Source organism: Scophthalmus maximus, chromosome 9, assembly GCF_022379125.1.
Source record: "Scophthalmus maximus strain ysfricsl-2021 chromosome 9, ASM2237912v1, whole genome shotgun sequence".
Lineage (NCBI taxonomy): Eukaryota > Metazoa > Chordata > Actinopteri > Pleuronectiformes > Scophthalmidae > Scophthalmus > Scophthalmus maximus.
The window spans coordinates 15,931,583-15,958,223 of NC_061523.1; the positions used below are offsets into that span (position 1 = coordinate 15,931,583).

Here is a 26,641-nt window from a genome sequence, read left to right on the forward strand (position 1 = left end):
CCATTGGGGTTGGACTTGTACCGCGAAAGGTTGTGCTACATCAACTCAAATGCAAAGACACGCAGAGGAAAACAAACAGCAATAAAACCGTAACAGCAATTTCAAGGCAGAGATGTACCATCAACAGTGTAATAGGATGTATGATATTAAGATGGGATTGCTTGTATTGTTCATATCCATGACAAAGGGCATGCTCTCTCTCTCTCTCTGCCTCTGAGATTGAGATGTGTGTTTCTGCCTTTGCAAACTCAGTGGGTAGATGGGAGTTGATTTTCACTAATAGAAAATAATGACAGATAATAAACAGAGGGATGTGTTGAAAGATCATCTGTTGTCCTGTGGACACACAGGAGACATATGTCTGGATAATGTTCGCAGTTTCTCTCATCTTGTCAGCTTAGTGGGGGGTGGGGACAGGAAGTCCAAGTGAGCCAGACATATGCTGTCACAATATACTGTATGTCTATACTGGCTGCCATATTCCTGTTGGTTAAGATAACATAAGACTTGCAAGCATGTCTCTAGTTGTTTTTACTTAATAGTTAAAAAAAATGTATTAACTCTTTTACACTGCAAACTCCATGTTTAAGATACTGTATGTCAAGCAAAAACTCATGTTATGTATGTACGTTATTGTAACAGGATGATGGTCCACATTTTTAAACATAAGATCTGGTTTCATTAGAAAACTGAGGCTGATATAAAGAATGATGTATGTGATGTGATTTCTAGTAAGGTTGCTTGGTTAAGAATTAGATAAAATTTAGCTTTAAAATGTCCATAATATATACAATTTAAAGTTGTTTAAGTTAAATCAACTACTTTTAAGAACTGTTTGTGCATATAATATCACAGTATACTAATCATACTGATGCACAGGTCTGGAGTCGGTAGCTGCTGCTGCTGCTGCTGCTGCTGCTACTGCTGCTACGTCCTTTCCAAATTCTACTCTACACCTGAAAACGAGGCCTTTGATGCATACTATGTATGAAAAAAGAAAGAGCGGAGGAGGAGAAGAAGTGCAGAGGAAGACAGAAAGGATGAACACTGACAAACAACGCACACTCATGCACACACACACACTAAAAAAAAGACAGGCCAGACCAAATGGCTGAAGGGCAGCTTGGAAAATGCATTAGACAGAGATGGCACTCAAAGCAGCTACACATGGTAAGAAATGTACTGATTTGTCAAATGTCCCACTCGCACGCAAACACACACACACACTGAAAAGCTGAAAAATGTCAATACCAGTCATTGATTAGAAATCATAATGAACAGAATAAAACAAAAATAGTGTGTGAAAGGGCAAAAAGTTCTTTTGTCGTTACCAATAAATTAATGAATGAGGAACAAATGTGTAATTTCTAATAAAGCAAAAGTTAACGGTGAAGTTGCATATTGGCAATCAACTGAAAACCATTCGCCTCGCCCTCCCTTCTCTCAGGGGCGGTGCAAGGCGGTGGCCTTCAATGAAAAATTAAACTGTGAAAGAGCCGGTGTTCGGTTCGTCCATTATGGGCTACTGTAGAAACATGGCGGTGCAACGCGATGGCCTCTGTGGAAGAGGACCTGCTCCCGATGGTCACGGTCCTGTATATAAACTATACATGTATATAACTATACATCCCTTTTTATACTGAGATACTGTTGTGTTGCCATTAAGAAGACCACTAGCATTGCTGTCCCATTGTGACGACGTCTGTCCCACCATTACAGCTGCGAAACAACAATGTGACCACCCAATCAATGTTCATATTCTTTATACAAAATGGCGAGGCAGAATAAAGATGCCTTGAACAAGCTGTGTAAAACGGGCTTTTTAAAACAACTTGTTTTCCAGTAAATAAATGTATATGAGTAGCCATTGCATATGGTGAGTGAAGTATTGTTGTGTCTGTGTGTTTGTGTTTCCACGTGAGTCGATATCTACAATACTAGACCATAACTCGGGAACGGGTGGACGGATCTTTATGAAGCTTGGAATACAAGTTGATATGGATATTGTCTGCAAGGAAACATTTTGGGACCAGTGGCGTTGGGAAGCCTAGTGAAAGGCCTTACAGATGTGTCTCAACCGTTCTGACCCATGATGTCATCTTCTTGCAGAGAAATGAGGTCAAAGTTCACGAATTTCATCACATTTTACCTTTCTATTAAAAAAATGCATTTGCTGTAAAGGTGGCCTATAAACCACTTCACCATACACATCAAAACTGGTTCTAATTCTGAGGTCATGCACCATATTTGACCTTTAAAGGTCAAAAGTCAAGGTCCCAGAACAAATTTTCGTTAAAATATTTTGATTGACCATAACTTGGGAAATTGCAATCAGAATTTGACGGCATTTTTCTTAGAGGTCTTCATTCAATAGCCCTATGGGTTCATAGAATAAAATCTGTGGCAAACTTGATCATGACATAATGACAATGATATTCAAATAATATATACACAGCACAAAGTAGTAAAACTTGATTTCGCCATTTCACCCGTGAGGACAGGAAGGTTATTGAAGAATATATGATAAGATGCATTAAAACAGGGAATAATTATACATTATTATAATAAAGACTTAATAAATATGCTAAATATCTACTGTACCACTCTGTTTTGAGGCAATTTTAATTATTTAAAAAGATGTAGAACCTAATTTTTAGTTATTCATATCCATCTTGGAGCAGCAAGCTCCTCCTCCTCCTTTCTTTGATACAGACTGCTCAGCGTTTTGTGTACCTTGTTGTAAAGTATTACAAAAATAACAGCTGATATAGTGGCTGAATAAAAGTAATAAAAGCACAAGCACTGTTGAAAGTGCCTACACTCCCCCACAAAAATGAAGAGGAGTGAGAAGACATAGGGAACTAGCTCTTCGCTGATATTGATTGGACACACACACACACACACACACACACACACACACACACACACACACACACACACACACACACACACACACACACACACACACACACACACACACACACACACACACACACACACACACACACACACACACACACACACACACACACACACATTCCGTGGTACAGTAGCATGTGGGTGATGGAGCATGTGTACCCTGCAGTGGATGCTAGCGCATTCTTGCTAAAAATGAGTCTCACACAACAGCGGAAAAAGCTTGCATATGTGTACATACAAGCCATCACACACATATATATACACACACACGCACACACACACACACACTAATGTCCGATTTGTTAAATTAACAGCAGACCATTAAATCAAAGGCCCCGTGTCCCTCGCTTCTCTCCACTTTAAACAGAAAATCGGACGCTTCCATCGCTGAATCAGTGGTCCCCTCTGCCCCGTGCAGCACAGTCACTCTTCTAGGCCAGTCGCTACTGTGATCAGCAAAAAAAAACTAAATAAAACAAAGCAGATAAGCATACAATCAAACGGCATTCCCCTCCCTTCTCCTTTCTCCTCTCCTCCCCTCCCCTGGTTGGCAGCAGGAGCCACAGAGGGGTACAGGCGAGCTGATATGGGTCTGAGCTCTGGCAGGACCTCTGACAATGACCATATGGATCACAGGGGCATGGCAGCCTCAGCTCCCGGGAGGACACACAGGATTTGCAGCTTCAGGCTCCTGCACCTGTAACACTGTACAAAAAGCCTACACATGCATCACGTTGCCATAGCCAAACTGCAGTAATGAGTAAACAGCTTGATGAGCATTAAATCTGCTTTTGGCACAGGACAGACAGACATTCCTGTAAATCCAGCGTTTCACCGGGGACCTCCATGTTGAAACAATAAGAGCAGACTCAGTCTGTGAACACTAATGCAAAGGTGAAGAGCAACGCAGCCATTGAGCGGAGGGTTTTAAAGGAAGTGTGGAGGTGGGATCTAACCCAGCTCAGGTCCTGGGTCACAGCCACAGCAGCTCCCAATGACCGAATCAAGTTTCTCCGCCGTCATAACGGTGGCTGCCCTGTCGTCGTCGTCTCCACTGCATGTATCCCACTTTTCTCAGGCGCTACGTCCCTTCCCCCTCGGACATTGTGCACATGAATTTTGCAGTGCGCCATGTCTCCCTTGTTTCCTAGTGCATTTCCCATGATTCACCATCCTCGCTTTACAGCCAGATTCTCATGGGTAGAGAACACTTTGGGTAAAGGTCTGTGTAAGGCATGGGTGTGTGTGTGTGTGTGTGTGAGAGAGAGAGAGAGAGAGAGAGAGAGAGAGAGAGAGAGGCAGGTGCAGAAGATATATTAGAAGATATGATGTAGGTGGTTTGACAACTGAACAGAAATTAAATTACAAGTGTGTGTACAAGTAAGTGTTAGCCTGAATCGTATTTTCTGAAGTACAGTTTTTAAAAGTTTAGTTTCAACGTTAACAAAAGTGGTTTAAAAGTTAAATTGTTCTGCGTTGCTAAATCTAAACTACCAAAGCCAAATAGAGTGCAAAGAGATACAATCATTGCATTGGCTAAATCCTACATCTATGTTGCAACTAATGTCCATTTCTTTCACAATTTTATCAAAACTAATCGAGAAACCTAAGAAGTGGAACACTGAAAGAATGAATAGCCGCTGCTCCCGTTCCTGATATGTGGCAGCCGATTAGAGTTTGGTGCAATAAACAGAATGAATGCGCAAATTCCGCCATTTTGAAACTATTTTGAGTTAAAAACAGCACTGGCTGATACTATGGGTTCCTTGAACAAGGCCTGGTTACTCTCCAGCATGCATCAGAGAGGTGGAAGCTCGTTAGCATCATGGAGAAACTGCACTGAATTGGATCTGCTCTGGCAGGAAACACAGGTCATACGAGAGTAAAGGTTGCGAACCTCATCTTCTATAAAAATCCACTTACTCTGACAACTGGAGCTGTTCTACATTATGACTGGCGTGACTCAAGTTCATAAAACTGCTGTGGAGCCGTTCACGTTGTCATCAGTTCTCACTGAGGCAGAATGTTTTAAAATTGCTATGTACAGTTTGAAAGAACACTCACAAGTAATGGCAAACATCCATCATTGTGTCTTGCAGTGGGGTTACGTGCATAACTCTGTACATACTCTATATAGCATCTTCTAATACTGAAGTACGAGCTGCCTACAAATCAAATCATGTTGTCTACCATAACAAAGTGACGACTCACAAAATGGGAGCTAACTGCAAACGGTGTCCAGTGAGCACACAACGTCACACACTTTCATCTCCTGTTGGTTTAGCATCCTTATGTCTGACGCAACCAAGGTTTGGCTTTACGGCAAAACACAGCGCGATGAATGCACTTTGCTGCCATCACATCACCTTGTTTCATGGAGCAGAAATCTGCATCCTTCTGACATTTACACCTCACTGTGGTGGTCAAAGAAGACATTGTGTACATTCGTGGCTCCAAATGGCTGAGGCAGATGTGATAGTGCACAATAATGCAAAATCATAAGAAATTCGGGGGGATTCAAAACATTTTACATCTTATAGGTGAATACACGGTTTAAGCTACAGCAAAGGCAGATTCTTCAAAAAAGCAATCTTTTTGCCATCTACTGAATATTGAAAATGTTTGTTGGGGTGAATATGTGATAGAGGGGAGCGACAACATGGAAGAGCAGGGTGCTCAGGTCAAATGTCAGACTGATGCTGAAGCTAAAGAATGATGTCAGACATCAGACACGCAGTTTTGGTTTTATGATATTCTTAAACGTTTAATCACACAGAGGGATAAATATGACTTTGAGCATGATTTTGAGTTGACTATTTGTCAGAAAGTCACCTTCTCCTTGTTTCAATTCAATTTAGCAAATGTAAAGCTGGTTCTGAGGGAGAAATAGCACCGTGTAAATTCCATATCATAAAAAACATAACCAATAAATATGGCAGAAGAAACAAGCCGGTGAAGAAAACTTGAAGCCTGGAGTACTTTTTTCTGAGAGCTCAATACGCTGCAACAAAACACATTCAAATAGACATAACACAAGCCAATTAATAAAATAATCTTCATAAATTTGACAACAAAAGTACAGCCAATACACCTAACACAACCAAACAGATAATAAAACACTCACATCATAACCAAAATACAGAAATGCTCAGACAACAGAAGCGTTTCCAGGCAACATTAAAAAAATTATGAAGCTGGGAAGTTCTGAAGTCGCCTACTCAGTGGGGTTGGAAAATGACAGTAACCCAGATATGTTTAAAGGTTTGTCTCCATTCATTGAATATGTTTCCTATCAACATTCATCCCTTTTATTCTTACTTAATTTTTTTAGTTGTCAGTTACTTGACAACCACCTTGCAGTAATTATGTGTCACACTGGATTGAACGTAGTGACAGGATATGCACCTGCAGATGTAATAAAAAAGGCATCCATCTTTATCTTATGATTCACATCACATTTTTGAGAGAAAATGTATGGATTTGTGCACATTCCCTCTGATCACATTCACCTTCCCTTTTTTTCCTCATACATACAAAACTCTTGATCTGATGGGAATATTTCGATGTAGCCTTTCGAGATCACATGGGTTGGGGGGGGGGGGGCAGCTCAAGATGTTTGGACATGGAGCACATCTAAATTCCATTTGATAATACTCTCTAGGTTGCTGTCACAGCAGCAGCAAATCAAGTCCAACAAACAAAATCTCATCAGACAGTTGTACAGTACAAACCAGTGACAGTGATAAATCAATATGACTGTGAAAAGTGTGCACACACACGCACACACACACACACACACACACACACACACACACACACACACACACACACACACACACACACACGCACGCACGCACACGCACACACACTTCTGATCAAAACCTGAAGACTTTCAAGTTGTAATCACCTATGGGAGTGTTCGACATCGCTCCTTGTGCCTGCGCATTAATTTAAAACGCCACTACCACTACAAAGACCTGTTATACACAATAGGTCTGGCACAGCATTTTGGACCAAATCTTGATGTTAATAAATAAAGTAAAATCCAATTAATATTTAAAGCTAATCACAGCGACAGAGCTGGAGAACACACAAAGACAGATTGGAGCCTGCGGGGGGAAAAGGGAGCTTTTCTGACTGCAGCTCCCAACAGACCGAGGTCTCTACTTTTCTCAGATTTAAATTCAAAAGCTCTTGTTTTAAAGAATGTTCTCATAATCCCAACTGGAATCATCCATAATTAACCTAGCAAGCTTGTGACAAAAGCCGCACAAACATTTAGTAAATAGATGACAGGAAAAAAAAATGAATATGGCATCATTATGTCCTGTGGCGTCTAATGATTTCCTCACACATACATGAAGTGTTCATGGCTACAAGAGCCATTTAAAAATGTCAATGATCCAGCTATAAAAAACAAAAGCCAGCCCAGATAATCCTGAATGACTGCGCAAGGTTATTACCTCTCATCATGCTAGCATCCAAAATCACAGGTTTTTATGAAAGCTGTAAGATAATAGACGTGTGTGTTTGGGCGTGTGTGATTACTGCTCTCCGGCTGTCTATAGGTAGTGGGGGGAGGGGTAGCGTTCACATTTCCCACCCAAGGATGAGCAACGGTGACTGCGAGGAAGGAGCTCCGAGGGTGGGGGTGGTGGGCGTGCATCTCCATCCATGCTGTGCCATAGCGTGTTCCCATAGAAAGGGGAGCACATACTGTTCACATGCCTGTTTTAAGACATGGAGGGGCAGATGCTTGTCCACAGTGTCAGGGCCTCTTCTGCTTTTTCTCTCTGACAGCACCACCAACTGACTCCTCTTACATAACCCCCTCCCCAGGCCCGCTGCCTGCCTTTATTGGCTTATTTCTCCCTTATTCAACCTTAGCATTTCACCCCACTGACTGCTGACCCGCCACCAATCACCCTTTGCTGTTTCCTTCTCTGTATTTCTGGATCTTTTATATTCCTACGTCCTGAATGCCAGGTTGGATATTTATCTCAACAGAGTTTTTATGTGGTGCACATTTGCATGATACAGCAAAGGAGCAAGTATCATTCGAAACGGACGGGATCAGATACCACAGAGTGGTTTTACCATTAGCGGTGCCGTATTGATAACATGAGATCCTTACACGAATCACAATGCAAAACGGAGAACATATCTCACCAAGCAGATATTGATTTGTTTCACTAAAAGTGATATATGCTGGATATATGAAGTGGTGGGGAATAAAATCTCCATGTGAGCTATGAATGCTTACATAATCACATCTGCTTCCAAATGTGTGAAACATGAAATAAGCTTGATTGGTCTGGATTGGATGTCGCCGGTTAGAAAAAAAGGCTTGAAGATAGATTGTAATAAAACACGAACCAAGACTGCGTCTGTGTCTTTCTGCCTCTTCAGAGGCAAAGCCTTTCCTTGGCTGTAGTAATCTGCTAATATCAGCTGGGTTGCGGTTCATATGTGGGCTCAGCTCAGGGGGATCTCTTCCACTCTGAAATATCAGCCTCCATTTTACCCCTGTGCCTTTTTCTCACCTTCCTTCTTCCTGCTGCCTCCTGATTCTTACCCAAAACGCGATCAGACATTAACAACGTACAACGTGCAAAACAACGCAGTGGCTTCACTTGCTGCAAATACACGACTACATGGACACATACTCATGCACGGCGAGAACCATCCCTTGAATCTCTTGCTCACCAAGCTGCCCTTCCCCCACCCGGGCTCATTCTCATGCTCTCATACATGCACCTTGCTTAATTAAAGACTGTGCTTGTGAAGCTGTTCTGACCTCATATCAACTGTAATTTATAAATACATGTAAATAAATGGAGGTATTAGAAACAAAATGGAGCGCATGTAAAAAGGCAGTTTCATTCACACTGTGCGGCGTGGATAACAGGCAGCACTTAGATACATTACTGCTGATTCTCTATTTTTCTGACAACGCATTCCTCATACTGTGATGTTCAAAAAAAAAGGGGTTAGCTAAAAAACACGGGCAGTAAATAAGAGCGGAGCTGATTTCGATTTCATCATCGCGACCACCACTCTGAGCCCATGAGACATAAACCTACCAATAGTTGATTTCTGAGAAATCTATTTCATCTAATTCCTACTGAAGTCTGTCGTAACGTTGGGAGTTACAGGTTCGAGCATTGCAAACTGCTGCTTCAGTGAATGAAAATGCACCATTTTGGCCTTTGGCATCTGCATCAGCGTGACTCTTTGACGACTTACACTAGGTGTGTTAAATCTATGAGCATTAGTCATCTGCATCAAACATCGTCTCATGTGTGTGTAGTGATACTGGATCAGTCCTGTTCGGCTTTCTGTACTCTGCTGCCAACAGAAGAACCGTTGTCAACAAATGAGAAATGACCACTTGAGGTGAATACTAAATATGAATTCTCTTCCATAAAACCAACAGCCCATCTGATCCCTGTCTCTTCCGCCAGGCCCCACAGCCCTGGGCTACCTTACAAGAGTGAAGAAGAGGATTTACCTGGTCATACCACTCCCGGTTGGTACAGGTGCACTCAGGCCACCATCCTGCTTGTCCACTGGAGTTGCTGCCGTTTACTTTGGGGCCTCCCTTGGATTGGCCCTTTGGGTTGGGGCCTCCCGGCCCCCCACTAGACATCATCTTGCCCTTACTTCTCCCCAAAGTGCCACTTCCACCTCCCATGCTTCCACCTCCTCCTGAAGCTGGAGGAGGTAAGGTCTGGCCTCCCCCATACCCAGGTGGGTATCCATAGGGCTCGGCTTGCCAGTCTCCTCCATACGACGGGGCGTCCATCCTACGCAGGGCAGCCATACGGGTCACCTCATAACATTCTGGGCACTTGCAGCAGTGGTGGTGTTTGTGCATGCTGGCTGGGCTGATGCTGAGCTGAGCGGCGTGGCACTCTGTCTCCGCTGCCTCCTCAGATCTCACACAGCACGCTGTGATCGGCTCACAGAGCACTAATGCCAACGGAAATAACACTAATCACAGGAATTTCTACAGATTTTTCCCTTTTTTGTCAAATCCTTTCACTCCGCCTTATTCCTCCCGTATGTAGAAAAAAGAAGAAGATTGAGAGGGATGGAAAGCAGCAGCAGGAAAACAAAATACAAAATGGGCACGTAGTCTTTGTCCTCTTGACGTAGAAGATCAAAGGAAATATTCAAAATATTGTATACGACCACACAATCAGAGACCAGCCCCAATGATAGAAATTTCCTCTTGCTTCTCTTGGTTCACAGTGATACGCATATAAATTCATATAGATATATATACACACACACATATATGTATATATATGTATATACTCCTTTGCTTAAATATCATATATATATTTACACACACAAATACTTATAAAAATATTAATATAAACAGACAAGAACAAATACAGGTATGTACAGGGATAAATGTATATATATAAATATCTATTTGTGTGTACAAATATATATAGAGAGATATATAAACAATATATATATATATAAATAAATGATATCCGCAGATGAAAATCTTCCTCTCTTGAATCTTGATATCTTCCCGTCAAAAGTTCTCGTTTTTCTCCTCCTGCGTTGAAAATCGTCGTCTCTCTGTCTCTTTTTCTCAGCCTGCAGAGAGGAGCTGAGCACTGGATCGCCGCTCAGCCAGCTTGCCCTAGATGTGGATTATTCAGAGGGATGCGAGCAAGCAAGGGGGAGATGGAGAGAGAGAGAGAGAGAGAGAGAGAGAGAGAGAGAGAGAGAGAGAGAGGCAGGGAGGGAGGGTGGGAGAGAGGATATATAGCAGCATCCCTCTAGCACCTCAGTCCTGACAGCCACAGCCAATCAACTGGCAGCGCTGCCATCAGCAGCAGCAGCAGCACCAACAGGACTGAGTGCTTCACTAGGTTCTCTTAAAGGGGCCGCAACACCTAAGCCTCACTGCTGCGCACCGCCTTGCATGGGTGAAAAGGCATTGCCTTCACACATCAAGCCACAATAAAAAAAGGCACGGTGTTTGTACATTTTCTTACAATTGTAAAAAAGACAAGAGAAAACATCAGGAAGTCATTGTCCACAATCAGTGGGTGAGCCTCGACCCCGATCCACTGATTGTGAATCTAATCCATGTTTTTTGTCAAACCAGTGCAGCCAAAATCCAACGTACAGTGAGCGCCCCAGTGCTGCCGACTGGTCACTGGTCACCTCCACGGTCAGCTCTAGTTCAGCTGCAGACTTTACAGCTTCCCTGTGCTAGTGACTGTCAACCTCGGGCTCTGTGTCACAGCGCACATCTGTACACAATCTCGCAACGGAAGCAGGTGCAGCATATGAAAATCCTTTTCTCCTGGGTATCACCAGACCTGCCTCTCAAACAGAGGATGCCTTTGAATCACGCTGCATTGCTTCCCATCACTATCTCCCCCTCCTCGTTTTCCAGTACTTGCAGAGTAGCACCACGGCTAATTTGTGTTGTTGTTAAGTTTGGTTTCAAAATAAGCTCAGCGGGAGAAAAACTGAACTGCCGAAGCCTTGTTTAAGAACCATAGGGGAAATATTCTATGTACACAATGATGACATCAACACGTTTACGAAACCAACAAGATTACACGCTTGGGCTTGCGAGTGGGTGGAGGAAGAGATTGAGACTGAGAGTGTGTGAGGGAGAAAAAAAAAGAAGGAAGGAGAGACTATATGGCTTTCATGTATCTGTGGCAGTTTGTATTTTCAGTAATGCGACAGGAGAGCCTGTGTGAACCGTTTTGCACGCTTGTGAATTTGTAGGTTGATCACAGATGGATATAAAACATCCTCGCACTGATGGTGAGGGGTTATTTTTTTTGAGAGGGAACGTTATTGTGTCACCATTAAGGACCTGCATATATGCATTATTAATGAAATGTGACGGGGAACGGAGCTGGGTGTGCCTGCAAGGGGCAAAGATGTGCACACAGTGTGCATGTTACAGTGCTCATACAAGAATGCCAGTGCTTCTCAGGGATTTGATTAACATATAAGACATAGTGCCTTTAAATTATATTCAGCAATTTGGGTCTGTGGAAACTTCCTGCTAAATACAGGAGGTTTTTGGGGCGAGGGCACCCTGCACTGTGTTGCAGGCCTACCAGGAGCCACACACAGCAGGCTCAGCCACACTTAATTACATGCAACAGTAACTCACTTCATTATAATGATATTCTCTCACTCCTAACCTACAGAGAATTGCCGGGCAGGGAGCAAAAAGAGGAGAAACGTGAGCATTTTCAAACAGACACTATGAAACCACGGATTGCCTCAAGTAACATTCTAGGACGCAGCCACAAACCCCGCCGAAGCCAATCAGAGCGGGCGAGGCGGGGCTTCAAGGCAGCGGCTTGAAAGGACAATGTAAGCATATTGATCACAGCACACATGACTGAGCACATGTTGCAACCATCCTTCCCAGAGCCGCGCTCTATCTCTCTTATGAACTGCCCACATCGCATTTGCCTTGGTGTAGGCTTGCAGTGACGAAAAAAAAAAGAAGACAGAATGGCAAGCGACACATGAAAAAAGGCAGTAGAGATGGACAAAGAAATATCATCTGAATGAATGAACACAGATATGTCATCTGTATGGTTGGGCGCGCGCACACACACACACACACACACACACACACACACACACACACACACACACATCAGCATATGAACTGTTTATGTTGGCATATTTAGATCCTCCAGTGGCAAAGAAAGTTCCCCCTTTAAATATTACATAATATAATATATTTAGACAAAATTAGCCAATCAATTTTGCTCCATCAGAGGGATAACAGGAAGAAGAATACAGGAAATGAATATGCACTAATCAAATTACAGTAGAGATATTAGAGGGGACAGAGAAGGTCTCTGAAGCTTGATTTGGTGCTGGCGTACGTGTCCTGTAAGATGTGATTGTTTATGTAATTATGTGAACGTAGACATCAGGATGTGATGGATTTTCTATTTTGATCACGAAAGAAATGTAATGCTTCTTAACATCTCATGTCTTTAGTTAACATTTTAAACAGCAGGATTGTACTGGGGTCATAAAACCCACGTATAACACAGGGTACAAAATAGTGAAATCAAATTCCAAAGCTCTGCAATTAATAAATTTTTTTTGAGATGGCTAGGTTTAATCCTTATTTGGACTGTATAGTTTTTGTGGGACTCAATTACACAATAATTTTTGAGGGTGTCATTTGCGATGACCTTGTATTGGATCACATGATATTGTCGATTTAATCTTATAAATCAGTTTATAACACAATAAAACTGTCACCAACGTGAGATTACTTTATCATTGGTGATGCAGTGCCAAGCAGAAGTGGCAATATTCTGTTACCGGCATTTGTTTAGTGGCTACACATTAACACCAGAGCGGGAAATATACTGTATACAAAAAAGAGATTCTAGCAGTCATTCAGCTTTCCTCCATGAACATACAATGTGCACAAAGATGCTCCACTAGCAGTGTAAGGTGAAAAACCTATTTTGTCGTAAATATTGAAACAACTTATTGTCAAAAACACTGAAACAACACTGCACAGCGGGGTATGATTGAAGTGTTAGCTTGTAATTACACTCTGACTCCTACCAAATGTAATAGCCGCCCCTATCCTGGAGAAAAATACAATAATAACAAATTGGTTTTAGTAGACCCAGAAGAATAGCAATCTTGTTGGGAAAAAAAACACACATTCATCTAACGTACATCCATGCACAGATATATATGTATACACCTGCATGTGTATGTATATATATATATATATATATATATATACATATATATATATATATATATATATACACACACACATATATAAGAGTTGTTTGTGTATGTGCAATCCCTGATAAATACTCAATTAGAGAGCTTGGAATGGAAAGATTTGGATCAACAGCATTAGGTGATTTATCTTGTGAAATGAAAGCAGCGACCTCTGACCTTAGGTTGACAAATGAAAAAGAAGGACCAATGATTTATGGCATAAACGAGGAAATTATCCTGTGCTTTTGTGCAGCGATGCCTCTGCGCTTCTTCACCTTGCAGCTCCCCCAACACAATCAGCTCAGCAGCAGCCTGCACAGCCCTTATTACATAAACCCACCTGGACACCCTGCACGTATTGAGCTTTTCAGTCATTTCTAGGCATTTCTCAGAGAAGCTGTGTGACTACTCCGTCGTCACGTGACCGGATGCGACACCATAAAAGGACAGTCGGCAGTAGGGCGGTCTTAAAGAGGCAGCTCCATATCAACACACACACTAAGCTCTTCTACTGTAGCCTTAACTAACTGTAAGAGGGGGTGAGGAAGCAAGTCTAATAAGTCTCTCTCAGGCATCATTACATCATTGCAGATTCACTAGTTCCGTCTGCAAATATCAGATACTGAAAAGGAATAAACTGAAGAGCATCTTTACCTGTAATGCTGCCACTACTCAATGAATCATAGCTCTGTGAAATGTGCAGGAGAGGTGGACTGAGCATGGCAAATGAAGAGAGACCGCGAGACAGAAAGGCCGTCAGGCTGAGAGGAACAAGAGATACTCATCAGTTTCATACTGAAAGACAAAGTAACCTGCCGGGGAGCAGCAACAAAGGTCTCCCAGCGATGCAAGCACAGAAAACAATGGCTTCATGGCTCCTATTAAGAGGCCTCAGTGGCAGAGCTGCTTCCATCACACACAAAAAAATACAGTACATACAAGTGATGGAATAAAAAGAGAGAGAAGCATACACAAAGAGGAAAATGAAAGAAGGAAAGGGGGGAATGAGGGAGATGGGAAAAGAGGAGAGCGGGAGATTTTATCAGAGCTGCGTGGAAAAAGAACAATGTTACGCATAGATTTTGAACATAAATATAAAGACCGGAGCGGAAAAGAAAGAGAGCTATGAAAAGAGACGCACGCAGGGGGTTAAGAGATGAGCTAAACAACCAACAGGAACGTGAAAGCAATTGATACAATATTTGATGAAGGTGTTGTCGGTCCACAACAGACGCCATAACGGAGGAGAAACAAAGCTAAGGTACTCTGTGTGTGGGCAGAAATGTGATGACTAGAGGGGGCATTACTGAAGCATGGTGCTGAACAGAAGGGGGAGTAAAAATAGAGAGAAGAAAATAGAGAGATGTGGAGAAAACAAGAAAGTGCTTATGTGTCAATGAATGCATGGGAATGAAATAAGTGTATGTGCTTGTGTGTGTATGTGTGTGTGTGTGTGTGCGTGTGCGTGTGTTTAATTACCCACCACCTTGCCACAGAGAGAGCAATGCATGTAAAATCACTGTGCTTGCTGAGTTTGCATCGACACAAATGTGCTCAAATCTGTGTCTGGTGTAAAAAACAGAGCAGAAAGAGACAGAGAGAGAGAAAAGGGGAAAAAACAAAGATGCGAATTAGAAGAGGACTGAAAAAGACAGGATGAAAAACAGAAGAGCAGGGAGAGATAGATGTAGAGAGAGAGAGAGAGAGAGAGAGAGAGAGAGAGAGAGAGAGAGAGAAAGAGTCGGAACAGTCTGTAGGGATGCAGGCGGGGGAGGAATGTGGTTTCCATGGCAACCTGAGGAAGGCTGAGCTCTGGGTGTCCGTTCCAGCTCTGCACTGCACCGGCCCTCGCCTCTCAGCCGCCTTGCTCTCTCTCTCTCTCTCTCTCTCTCTCTCTCTCTCTCTCTCCCAGCCTCCCCCACTACATCTTCCCTTCCTCCTTCCCGTTCCTTGCCCCTCCTTGCTCCCTCACCTCCTTCATTCATGTAACAGAGGGAGTCTCACAGACATACACATGGCACGCACACACACACACACACACACACACACACACACACACACACACACACACACACACACACACACACACACACACACACACACACACACACACACACACACACACACACACACACACACACACACACACACACACACACACACAGCTCCGTATTATCCACACCGGAGTCAACCTGTGCTGTCACCATATTCTTATCATCATACATGCACACTGAATCTATGAGATTACAGCCCGCATCTCCATCTCCTTCACCCCTTCCAAAGCCCCCAGATCCTCCTGCCTCCACCCACTTGCACTAGTTCTGGGCTCAGCTGAGTAGCCAACGCCTGCGGCCACTGTGCTGCCATGTGCCACTGGCCGTGTTGTAATGGGGAAGGCATGTGAACACAAGGGGCCTTTGGCAATACTGAGGAACACGCCTGGCATATGAGACGTGTCTCTATCATGAGGTGTGAGGACTGCGCTTGTTGCTCTTCAAGTAGTGGTATAGATCAAGTATAGATGTTGTTACATTTAGACAGAGCCAAGGTGTTTCCAGTCTTAAAGTTCATCAACCTTCATGAACAATAAGAAATGTGCCGTGATGCTCGAGCACGCTCCGTGGAGGACGTGTAATCATTACACCATCAGGATCATTAGTGGCATTGCTTCTCTTAGTATCAAGCTGCCCCTTCACGATGCCCTTATTAGAATCACTGGGGAGAGGGTGCAGGAGACCCTCAGGAAACTCCTATATTGCTTTGCTTTACTGACCTTTGGCATGTCGACATTGGAGCGAGTCACCAAACCAGAAACTCGCTCCACTTTGTGAGGGGTCCTCCTGCTGGTCACTCGCACCCGAGACACACCCTCCTCCTCCGCCTCCTCCTGGTCCTGCAGGACACAGACGGATCACTTTTCAGACAAGAAATGATACTACTACCAAGAATGATCAGGACATACTTGTGGATACCAAAGATGACAGCCACTGCCGACATATCTAAAGAAATAGTTCAACTTTTTGGGGGAAATATGCTTATTTCCTCTCTTGCTGAGAGACAGATAATAAAAAAGTGTGACCACCCTAACATCTGTAGGATAGAGTCACAACTTGAGAAACAGCTTAATAATATTTGTTCCTTTTTTTTATCTCGCGGCAAATAGGATTTTTTTTTTCAGCCAGGTTTTATTAGAGCAATTGAGGATTCTGGAAATAGATTCTGAACAGTGATAAGTGCTAAACAATGAATGTAGAATCAGATCTATTGCTCCAAGACACAAATGTACTGGCACTACACAAAAGTAGTGGTACACTAAATACTGTAACTATGCAGCTAGTTACGATTAGCATAAAGACAAGCTCTCTCTTATATCGTGTTTGTTTGAAATATGAGCGTTAATATTAGATTTTTAGGTTTCACAGGAGGTCTCGGTCAGTCACACAGAGTGACTTCCAGGAGCCTTGCCAGGAATCAGTATCAATCGTCTTCTGATCTAACTGCTGGCACAAAAGTGAAAAGGCACATTTCTCAAAATGACGGACCACTGCTTTATAGTGTTTTAAAAGCAATCAGCGATTTTCAGAACAAAAGACAAGACAGGAGCTAGTTCAAGGAGTTATAAGAACACAGCTACAGAAACGGTGCTGTGCTGAAGGGAGAAGACCTCTCAAATATTTGAGTGACAGTTTGATTTGCACTACTGGAATTCGGGCCATTAATCCCAACACTGTGCTATTTGTTGTGGAAAACAGTCACATGTGTAGCGGCAGAGCAGCACAGAACTGCACGGAATATTTTAGTCAAATCTAAATATCAAAAATCAAACATCGTATCACACCCTGAGAACAGTGACTGAAACCTTCTGCTGACTGTGAACAGAGTCTACAGTACCGGACAGTCATTGAGACCATCCCATAAATTAGGCAACATAGTCTTTCCTCACTTAACTGACAGCAGGGGGCAGCCTTTAGAGCAGGACATCACTTATTCGAAGTTACTAAAAGTGCAAAACCGGCCCAGTTATTTTTCCAAACAAGGGGTGTCTTCTCTTTTAAAATTAAAGCCCCTGCCACACCCCAGCTGCCCACCATGTCCAGTAGTGGCAGCTTAAAAAATGCCCCTTTGCACTACACACACTCTCTCACACATACAAAATTGTGCAGACAAATTCAAAATGAGTACTTCAAGAGAGAGTTGTCTTTTTTTTTCTTTTATACAAGTTGTTCCATGATCATTACACAATAAAATCAAACAGACAACAACCGGATGTTCTTGCGATCAAAACACATGTTACTTTCTAATCATAAATTCAACAGATCTTCTAGAGCAGCTTCTTGTCTGCTCCCATTTGTTCTCCGAAGGAGCCATTCTTCACTCTCACCTGCTACTCTGCACCAAATCAGGGAATTTGCAGACTCATTTAGTTTCCCTCCCATCCTCCACTCAGGTGACAGCATGGCCAGAATACTGATGAGTGCCTCACTGGGTGTCCATTAAGCAGCGCGCTCTCTCTCCCTTTCTCTCTGAAACTTCCCACTACGACTGCTGCATCCTTCCATCCCCTTCTCTCTCTAGGACTGGGCCTGGGCCCCACAGGCAGCTGTGATCCAGAGAGGAGAGGACGGAGGAAGGATCAGGAGCCACGCTGCACTGAATTAGAAGCTACACAGGGTGGATCACAGAGAGGAGGATGTATGACGGAATAAAGTTCAAGCCACAGCTACAGTTTGTGGTTGTGTTTCTCTGCTATGGGACTGGCAGAGTAGGAACACAGTTCATGCAGCTGTTGATTGACTCCCTTGCTGGGCTACTTTTTGGGCAGGAGGTACAGTATGTTGGAAGTAGCTCAGCTACATAATAACTTGATGTTAAAAAAGGATGGTTTGTGGACATAATATATTGGATCGGTGAAATAGGTAGATAATAAAGAGTCCGCTAACAGTGATGGATAAATGGTTCAGGTACAATAAATAGCCAATGGTAATACATCACTAAAGTTATGGATAAACGCTTTAACAGGAGTCATCAGGAGACAACACATTCCCCAACAAACCCACTATATGAACAGGCACCACTCCCCTACCCGCTAAATATAATTGTGAAGTTTCATTAAAAATATTACAAATAGTTGATTACAGAGGGACTGAAGGACATACATACTGAACACTATATTCACCCACATATTTTAACAGGCTGGGGGATGAAAGAGTAACAGTAATCGATAACAGCTAAACACCTAAAAGTGACTGCATGGTTTGAATAAAAGCAATACATAGTAACTTAAAAGTAAATGATAATTTTAATTATCTATAGCACATTTATTTGTATAACTGTATATCACATATCACATTAACTCCAATTTAACATCAGTTCAAAGAACCCTGTTGGAATACAATAGAAGCTGCCAACGCTCTGATCGGTCTTTGGCTCTTCAGACCCAAACAAAAGGACTAATCCACCACGTTAGAGGTCATAATTCTTGCAGATACTGTCCATTGCTCCATATCATCAGAATGATGATGTTCCCTAACACGTCCTTTAAACAATGTAACAAATGCGTGTGATAAACTGGACAGCACAGTTGTCGGCATCCATTTAATACAGTCTAGTAAATGACAAGTTTATCACAGTTCCCCTGTTCAGCTGACCGCACATAATCCAGTTCAGACTTAGCACACAAATTTTAAAAAACATATTGCCATTAAGGGATTGAGTGGAGGGCGGGGCTGTCGAGCATGAAGGAATAATGTTGGATTAAAGTTTTTTTTTAATCTCATTTGAGGATTGAATTGCGTCATTTTAGCATCACCTTTATATTATAAGCACTGTACATGACCCCATAAGATCCCATCAACTAAACATGCAGGTCGGCTCAGTCCGATCCACAGTCACCTGCTCCATATTTAGCTGTGATGACTGACAGAGGAGTGGATCAGAAATGTGAGGCCCCTGCTGCGTGACAGTTACCTTTTACCTTTTAAATTGGGAGTAGTATTTTAAATTCTAATTCAAATTTCTGTGGCGCTACATTATATTTGGAAGGAATGGCTCATTTTATACCAGTAAACTTTTGCAGAGTATCAGATTACATTTAGCAGATGGAACTACACAAAAATGATATTCTTCCCATCTATTCAGTCGTTGTTTTTTGTGTCCTACAATCAAAATGATACACTAAACAGCCATGTGACTGCAAACACTTGAAAAGACTGGCTGGCTTCACGAGAGCAGCCCACTGATGAGCAAATGGTAATCAGCAGTCTTTTGACTCCGTCTAATTTCGTCTTCTCCTTCTACCCTTGCTCCCTCCGACTTTTGCTCCGCCTCACACTCACCGGGCTGAAGTCATAGCCGCCATGACTCATGGTAACATTTTATCCATGTAGGAGTGTGAGGGACACAGGTAGTGACACCATGTGTTGGCTACTGTGCCATTTTTGCAGCCAGGAGGCACAACGGTACGTTGACGTGAGACACCAGAAATGTTGTAAACATTTAGTATATTTTCTCTATAATCTATAATGTGAAGCGGGAAAATTACCTCCCACGCACCGTGCCTTCTGTCTTCTTTCACAACGGCTTCTTCTGAGTTCTGTTGCAAGGTCACCTCGTAACACTCTTGAATATCTGTGAGAAGAAAACAATTATGAGCTTATTATCCCCTCTTTACTTGGATCATTACAAAGATTAGTTGCAAGTTGTTGTTTTTGTTTTTTTACAGTCATTTTTTCTTCTTCCTGCTCATAACTTCTCAGTCTTCCAAAGTGAACTGCTGTAGTTGTGTTCTGGACACCACTGATCAATCATGGGCACATTGGGAGATGTCTGTTTACCTGAGTGGTACAGCGGGTGAAAACGTGGGGGTGGGAGTCGTCTGTTTACATAGAAGTTATGTCTCCACACTTATCTCGCTGCTCAACTACAGTGAATGACTCAGATAGCCTCCCGGCTGAGTAAATCATCCAGACAGTGTCTTAGAGGTCCACGTTTTAATATTTCATATTACCTGAACAACATGAATCACAAAAAGAAAAACACATTTTGATTCTTTTAGATCAACGTCTTTAAATATCAGTTACAGCATAGTAACAGTCTCTTTGCGTTGAAGCTCCATTTTAGGGTGAGCTCCCACACATGTTGAATAAATGCAGACACTGCCCCCTAGTTGAATAGTGGGACATTAATGGCTTTGATTTGAGTGCTGTAGACTGGAATTTGGTTTTATAAAAGCTATTCCCTGAACTTTGACATAATGTGATTGAATAAGCAGAAGGGAGAAATGAAGAGAACCAGACTAAAAAGTCTGTGGCCATGTCAGCAACTCTGGGAGGCTGCACTTTAGCTAAACACAGGCGTGCTCACACAGAAAATGCTAACCTGCTGCTATTTATACATATATTTGGTCATTAAAATTTAACTCGTCATAGGGCCACATGAAAATTGCTGGGATCACTTAAGTTCATCCCGAGAGAAACACGAATATCTGCAGTGTTGCCACATACAGTAAATGCAGCAGTTTTACAACTCTTCCTCAAGTATCACGAAATACCACGAGTAAAATCATTACTACTGACATCTCAACATGTTCCTCAAGTTTTCCTCCCACCCCCGCCTTTTTTTTTGAATTTTCCCTTTTCTTTTCCGACTGAACTCCACTGCTCCCCCTCCCCTCCCTGCTCGTCTCCGCTCATCACCCCTTGGCTCATTACACGCCCATGTCCTGTGGTCACCTATTGAGTGGCAGCCATTTGATGAGAATGCACAGGGACAATTTTGCTGATGTCACACGCGGGCCTGGTTACTGCACTGTTGGCAAAAAGAGGTTGCCGGGGAGTTCATCAACTTCCCAAAGTTCAATGTTGGGGCGAGACGGGGCACAAGAGGGGACATCCAGGGGAATCCGGTACATTTTGCAGTTACAAGGTGTATCTTTGGTTCGATTGGAGACTCAAAGAAAGTTTGCACTTTAAATGTTTGTGGGAGCGACAGAGAGATAAGAGTCAATATGTCCCAACAAGGCACCCAGAGAACAGAAGTGTAAGAATGGAGCATGTGACTCATCGCTGTGTCTGAATATGGAGGAGTGAAACCATGTGTGGGCTGAGGAGTTTGTTGCTCAGCTCAGCAACCTCACTTGCACAAACTCTTATATACAAGCAGACACACACACACACACACACACACACACACACACACACACACACACACACACACACACACACACACACACACACACACACACACACACACACACACACACACACACACACACACACACACACACACACACACACACACATATACTGCAGGTAGACCAGCATAACACATATATTAAAGAGGAAAAAGTATTCTTCAGGAGTAACGTAACAATCAATTAACTAACCACATAAGAGTAGTTTGCTGGAATGGAAGTTTTCTGTCAACATCCCCTGAGGTTAAATAATGAAATTATGAATACAAGTTTATCGATAATAAGTTTCCTTTCGTTTGTAATTTAAAACTAGAATGGCATCCGGTTTCGCACACACAGGCCCAACACCCTCCTCATGAGACCATTATGAAACCACATTTATATCTGCTGGATTCGGATTTTTATTTGGATCCGCACCAACCACCACACACTCAGAGATATCAGTCCCCTACATAGTTTTCAGACAACTTATAAAGCACAGGTACATAGGAAACCTGAAAATGATTTAGATACAGAATAAGATTTGAAATTTCAACACAAAAGCCAAGAGTGCTGTTCCCCTCTCTAAGATTTTGATATAATATTAAATGTTTGGTTGCCAACTTTTTTTACTTAACGTGCATTCATTGATTATGTTTCTACTCAGGGTGAGCAGAGCATGCTGTACACACATTTACAAGACACTTTAAAAAGTTGATATGGTGAACATGCTGGCGAGCAGTTGGACTATTAACTACATCAAGCCAACGAGGAGTATCTTCAGCACTGATTTTAGAGTTGTGTTTCTTACAACTTGACAACTTTTAGCCCAATATCCACTGTTCTTTTAGATTTGGTTGTGGAAAAAATATCTGTCTCTCAAGTCGCTAGATGCCTAACATTCAACAGCTGGTCACTAACTTTGTCTGTCAGATAGTGTGTAGTGGGTCAACAGAGCTAGTCAGCCACTGTGGCTGGAAACCACGGGCATATTAGAGCACAACCCCAAACAGTCACAGGCTGTAAAACCAAAACAATGAGCTGACAGACACTGAAAAGCTCTGTAGCACTGAGGAGAAGTCTGAGTCTCCGTGGGCTCATCGCTAAGAGTTGTGGTTAGTTCAGCTTTGAATAAATCTTGAATTTGTTGCATCTTTTAAATCACGCAGGATGTGCCCGGACACCTGGCTCGCTTTCACACAACTAACACTTCTAATTATGTCATCCATCTATTCCTGGCAGAATTAACAACACAGGAAAAAGTGCTCAGTCAGGTCTTGAAGTGTTTTGAGATCAGGATTCACAGTCACACAAAGTACAGAGTGTCCCCCCCCCCCATCTGTGACTATCCCAAAAAAATCGCTGAACTGCTCCAACCCTTGCAGACCACATACATTCCTAGCCATGGAACAGAATACATAATCAAAGCCAGAAGTCTCTTTCACAGGACTCACTCCCAGATCTTTTTTTGGGTCGGCCTGGTCGGAGTGCTGAGCCCTTTTGTCACAGTCATCCGGGTGTTTCCTGCACCTTCTCCCTGTCCTACAAAGGCTCTGCATGCAGGATCAGTGTGTTTGTCGGCGTTATAGGCCTCCTGTGTTCGTCATGTACCTATTCACTGGGACTGATTCATCTTTGTATTGCCCGCCTGGGGGAATCACACGGGAAAAACAAGTGTGCCCCCGGTTCTCTACGTGGCGATGAGCAACCTACAGCTTACTGGAATAACACATTCACAGAAAAATAGGCCACAATTCCAAGGCAGGGCAAACAATTCACCCCCTTGTCACTTCCTCGGTGAAATATTGGGCAGGAATTTAGGGTCCTCTGTAATTTAACATGTGTCCATCCGTATGTGTCTCCCAACTCCCCATGAGCAGCCCCCCACGCCTCCCACGGCATGTTTGTACATTGGAACAAAAGGGTGGATGCACAGTTAAGGCAACCTTTGTTCGTGACTGTGCAACCGTGCAGACATCCAATCAAGTGGCCAGCGCTGAACCTTCCCACACTGCATCAAACACCTCTTTACTTCCCACAGTGCGTCAAAGTTAGAGAGATCTCTCAAAGACAAATAACTGTGCAGTAATAATGTTGCCAGATCACCCTCTTCTAATTGTAGTTCTGTACATTCTCACCTGATCACTGAATGTTTGAAACACTCTGCTCACAGAGCTCTCCTCTTTTCATGTGGCCAAAATAGAACCGGTTCACATGGCACCAAGCATGGAAGGCAAACAAAACAGGGGAGGATAAGAGGATGAGTAATGTTTATACTCCACTGTATTCCTATTAGTGCTGTGAACTGGCTGTGCTCTGATGGGAACCACATGTTGAATGAAGGCGGCAAAGCCTCATCAGCCCTACACCTGAAAACAATGGACCAAAGACCCTCTTCTTCTTCCCCTTTCTAGCCTTATACTCTGTGCACAGGATACACAAAGCCAGGAGAGTTGAGGAATAGGTTTGGCATTGAAGCCGAGAGCACTTTATTTCCCTGTCCGCCTCAGGTTCGTCCCTGATTCAACATTCTTTGTGAGGAATGTTTGGAATGCTTATTTGGAAGTCACCCTCACTTTAACATATGACAAGGTATATCAGGTATAGAATCAAAGTATTGTGGAGAGACGTTAGACGTCCTCTGAAGGGGCACACGACTATTAGAATGTCTAATAATAATGTTGCATCAACGTACATACAAAACTGTGCCAATGCTGGGAGACATGGATAATATTTGCAATTGTTTTTTTCATGGCTTGGCCCCCTTCAGAGTCCGAAAACAGGTTTAAGGCCCCTCAGGGCGACAAGGAAAATAGTGCTCAGGGACCTACACTCATAATGAAATCTGGATGATAAAACTGATTAAACCAGTACAAATACTAAGTATAAAGATGTTATTTTCACTTTTAGCTTTTAAAGACAATGCTAATATGCTAATGTTTAGCAGGTCCACGAGCAAAATGTATCATCTGTTACTTATCGCTAAACACAAAGCACAGCTATGGCTGGTGGGAATGTAGTTTGTTTTTCAGGTGTATGGCCATAAAACAACGTATTGAACAAATGAAAAGTTTGACCTTGTGATGGCACTACATTAAAAGTTGGAATTATAACACAGTCATTCACGTTATTCATCCTAAATAGGACAGAAATGTCCGTACCAAATTTTTATGGAAAATCTGTCACATAGTTGTTGAGACATTACAATAAAAACCACGTAAAACCAATACTGCAGCCAGCCACTAGGGGGCGATCAAGATGATTTGGCTTCACTTTTGGGGGCCCTGTCATGTCGTCCATTTGTATTTACAGTCTGTAAGAATGACAAACTAAGGGCCCAACAGGATACACTAGTGATGTTCCTCGTGATCGGGCTGAAGAAGGCAACAATTCTCAGATTTTGAAATAGGAACATACCCACAAAATAATGAGTCCCTATCATCTCTTGCTCTGTTTTTCTAAAGATTGACCTCTGACAAAGAAAGCAAACTCCCTTCAGTATACATCACTAATAAAAAAACAACAACATCAAACAGCCGTAGCGTATTTCTTTAACAGCTGCCTGGGCAGCCCTTCCCCCTCAGATCCCCAGCAGGGAAGCAGCAGTAGGTCAGCAGTAGCATCAGCAGACCCAAGGGCAAGCATCATTATAAGATGGCTGTGGCAATTAGGAGGACCATTCAACCATCAATTAAAGTGAAGTAATGCGCTCTATCTGCTTTAAACGGAACTGAGGTGAAGGTTCACACTGGCCTGCCAAGACCTTTTCTAAAACACCAAACTTGTCATGGAGGTGTAGCTGGTGACAGTGAATAACAGTGACAAGCTGCAGTATAGAAACTATGCACACTTCGGGATTGGTAGTTTGAGTTGAGTCAGCAGCAGAGAGTAGATTACCGCTGCTACAGTGTTTATGAGCAGTGATCTGTATCACGTCGACACGTGGTTTAAGGTAATGAGGGAGGAATTGTATTTTCACCGTGTGGCAGAGTCTGAGCTTATGAAAACCCAGTTTATAGATGAGCTGTGTTGAGTGTGGCTTTATTGGGATTTCATTACAATCTGAGTATATGACAGAGGGGGGGTATACAGCAAACCTTTGTGAGGCGAACTGAAAGGCCTCTTTCATAAGACCCTAATTGGGAAACATTTTGACTCAGTTAACTTCTCACACAAATGAATACAACCTGACCCTGTCTATGTCCCGTGTCTGCCTGCAGCCAATCACTTCATAACAGAGTACAGTACAATATAAGCTACTCCAAAAAAGAGACTACTGATATACAGTGAAATGACAACAATGTATAGCAAAAAAAACACATCTTGCTCATAAAGAAAGGGGAGTGAACAGGAAAAGTTATTTAGGAAGTCCCCCCTGAGAAAACTGATGTAATTTAAGCAACAGGGCTGAGTTTTGAAAGGCTCCTTCCTCCAAAACGAAACATTTTACAGCGGTTTTTCTTACCAAGAAGGGCCTGGAACAGCTGGCTGCCCAAGATGGCAGACACTTTACCCACATTGGTCTTCAGGGCCTGCTCCTCTGGACTGGAGAGGTTGGCCTGGTACTTTCTGAGCAGCCCCACTGCCCGCTCTGTGTCTGCCTCACACAATGAAATACATGTCAATAGATATCACACACACACACTCACACATTTTATATTAATTTTATTACTGATCATTTTTACTATTGGTGATCAGAAAAAAAGGATAAAATGCCAATTAAAATGATTCCCAAGAAACCTTTAAATATCTCAAGTTTTTAAAACATAAAGATATATT

At 42.7% G+C, this 26,641-nt stretch overlaps 1 protein-coding gene across 7 annotated transcripts in view; it reads right to left on the reverse strand.

The window, feature by feature from the left end:
* The window catches only part of dlg3 (discs, large homolog 3 (Drosophila)), a 73,478-nt gene that overhangs the window by 45,777 nt on the left and 1,060 nt on the right, over positions 1 to 26,641 (reverse strand). For 4 of the 7 annotated variants that reach the window (XM_035650048.2, XM_035650046.2, XM_035650043.2 and 1 more), the window contains exons 2-4: positions 26,328 to 26,459; positions 20,234 to 20,319; positions 16,466 to 16,585 (exon numbers count right to left, since the gene is read on the reverse strand). In XM_035650048.2, the coding sequence (XP_035505941.2) occupies positions 16,466 to 16,585; positions 20,234 to 20,319; positions 26,328 to 26,459 (338 nt within the window). Of the gene's footprint in view, positions 1 to 9,430; positions 10,262 to 16,465; positions 16,586 to 20,233; positions 20,320 to 26,327; positions 26,460 to 26,641 lie in introns of those variants that run through there. The other 3 variants (XM_035650049.2, XM_035650045.2, XM_047334527.1) reach the window with 3 other exon arrangements.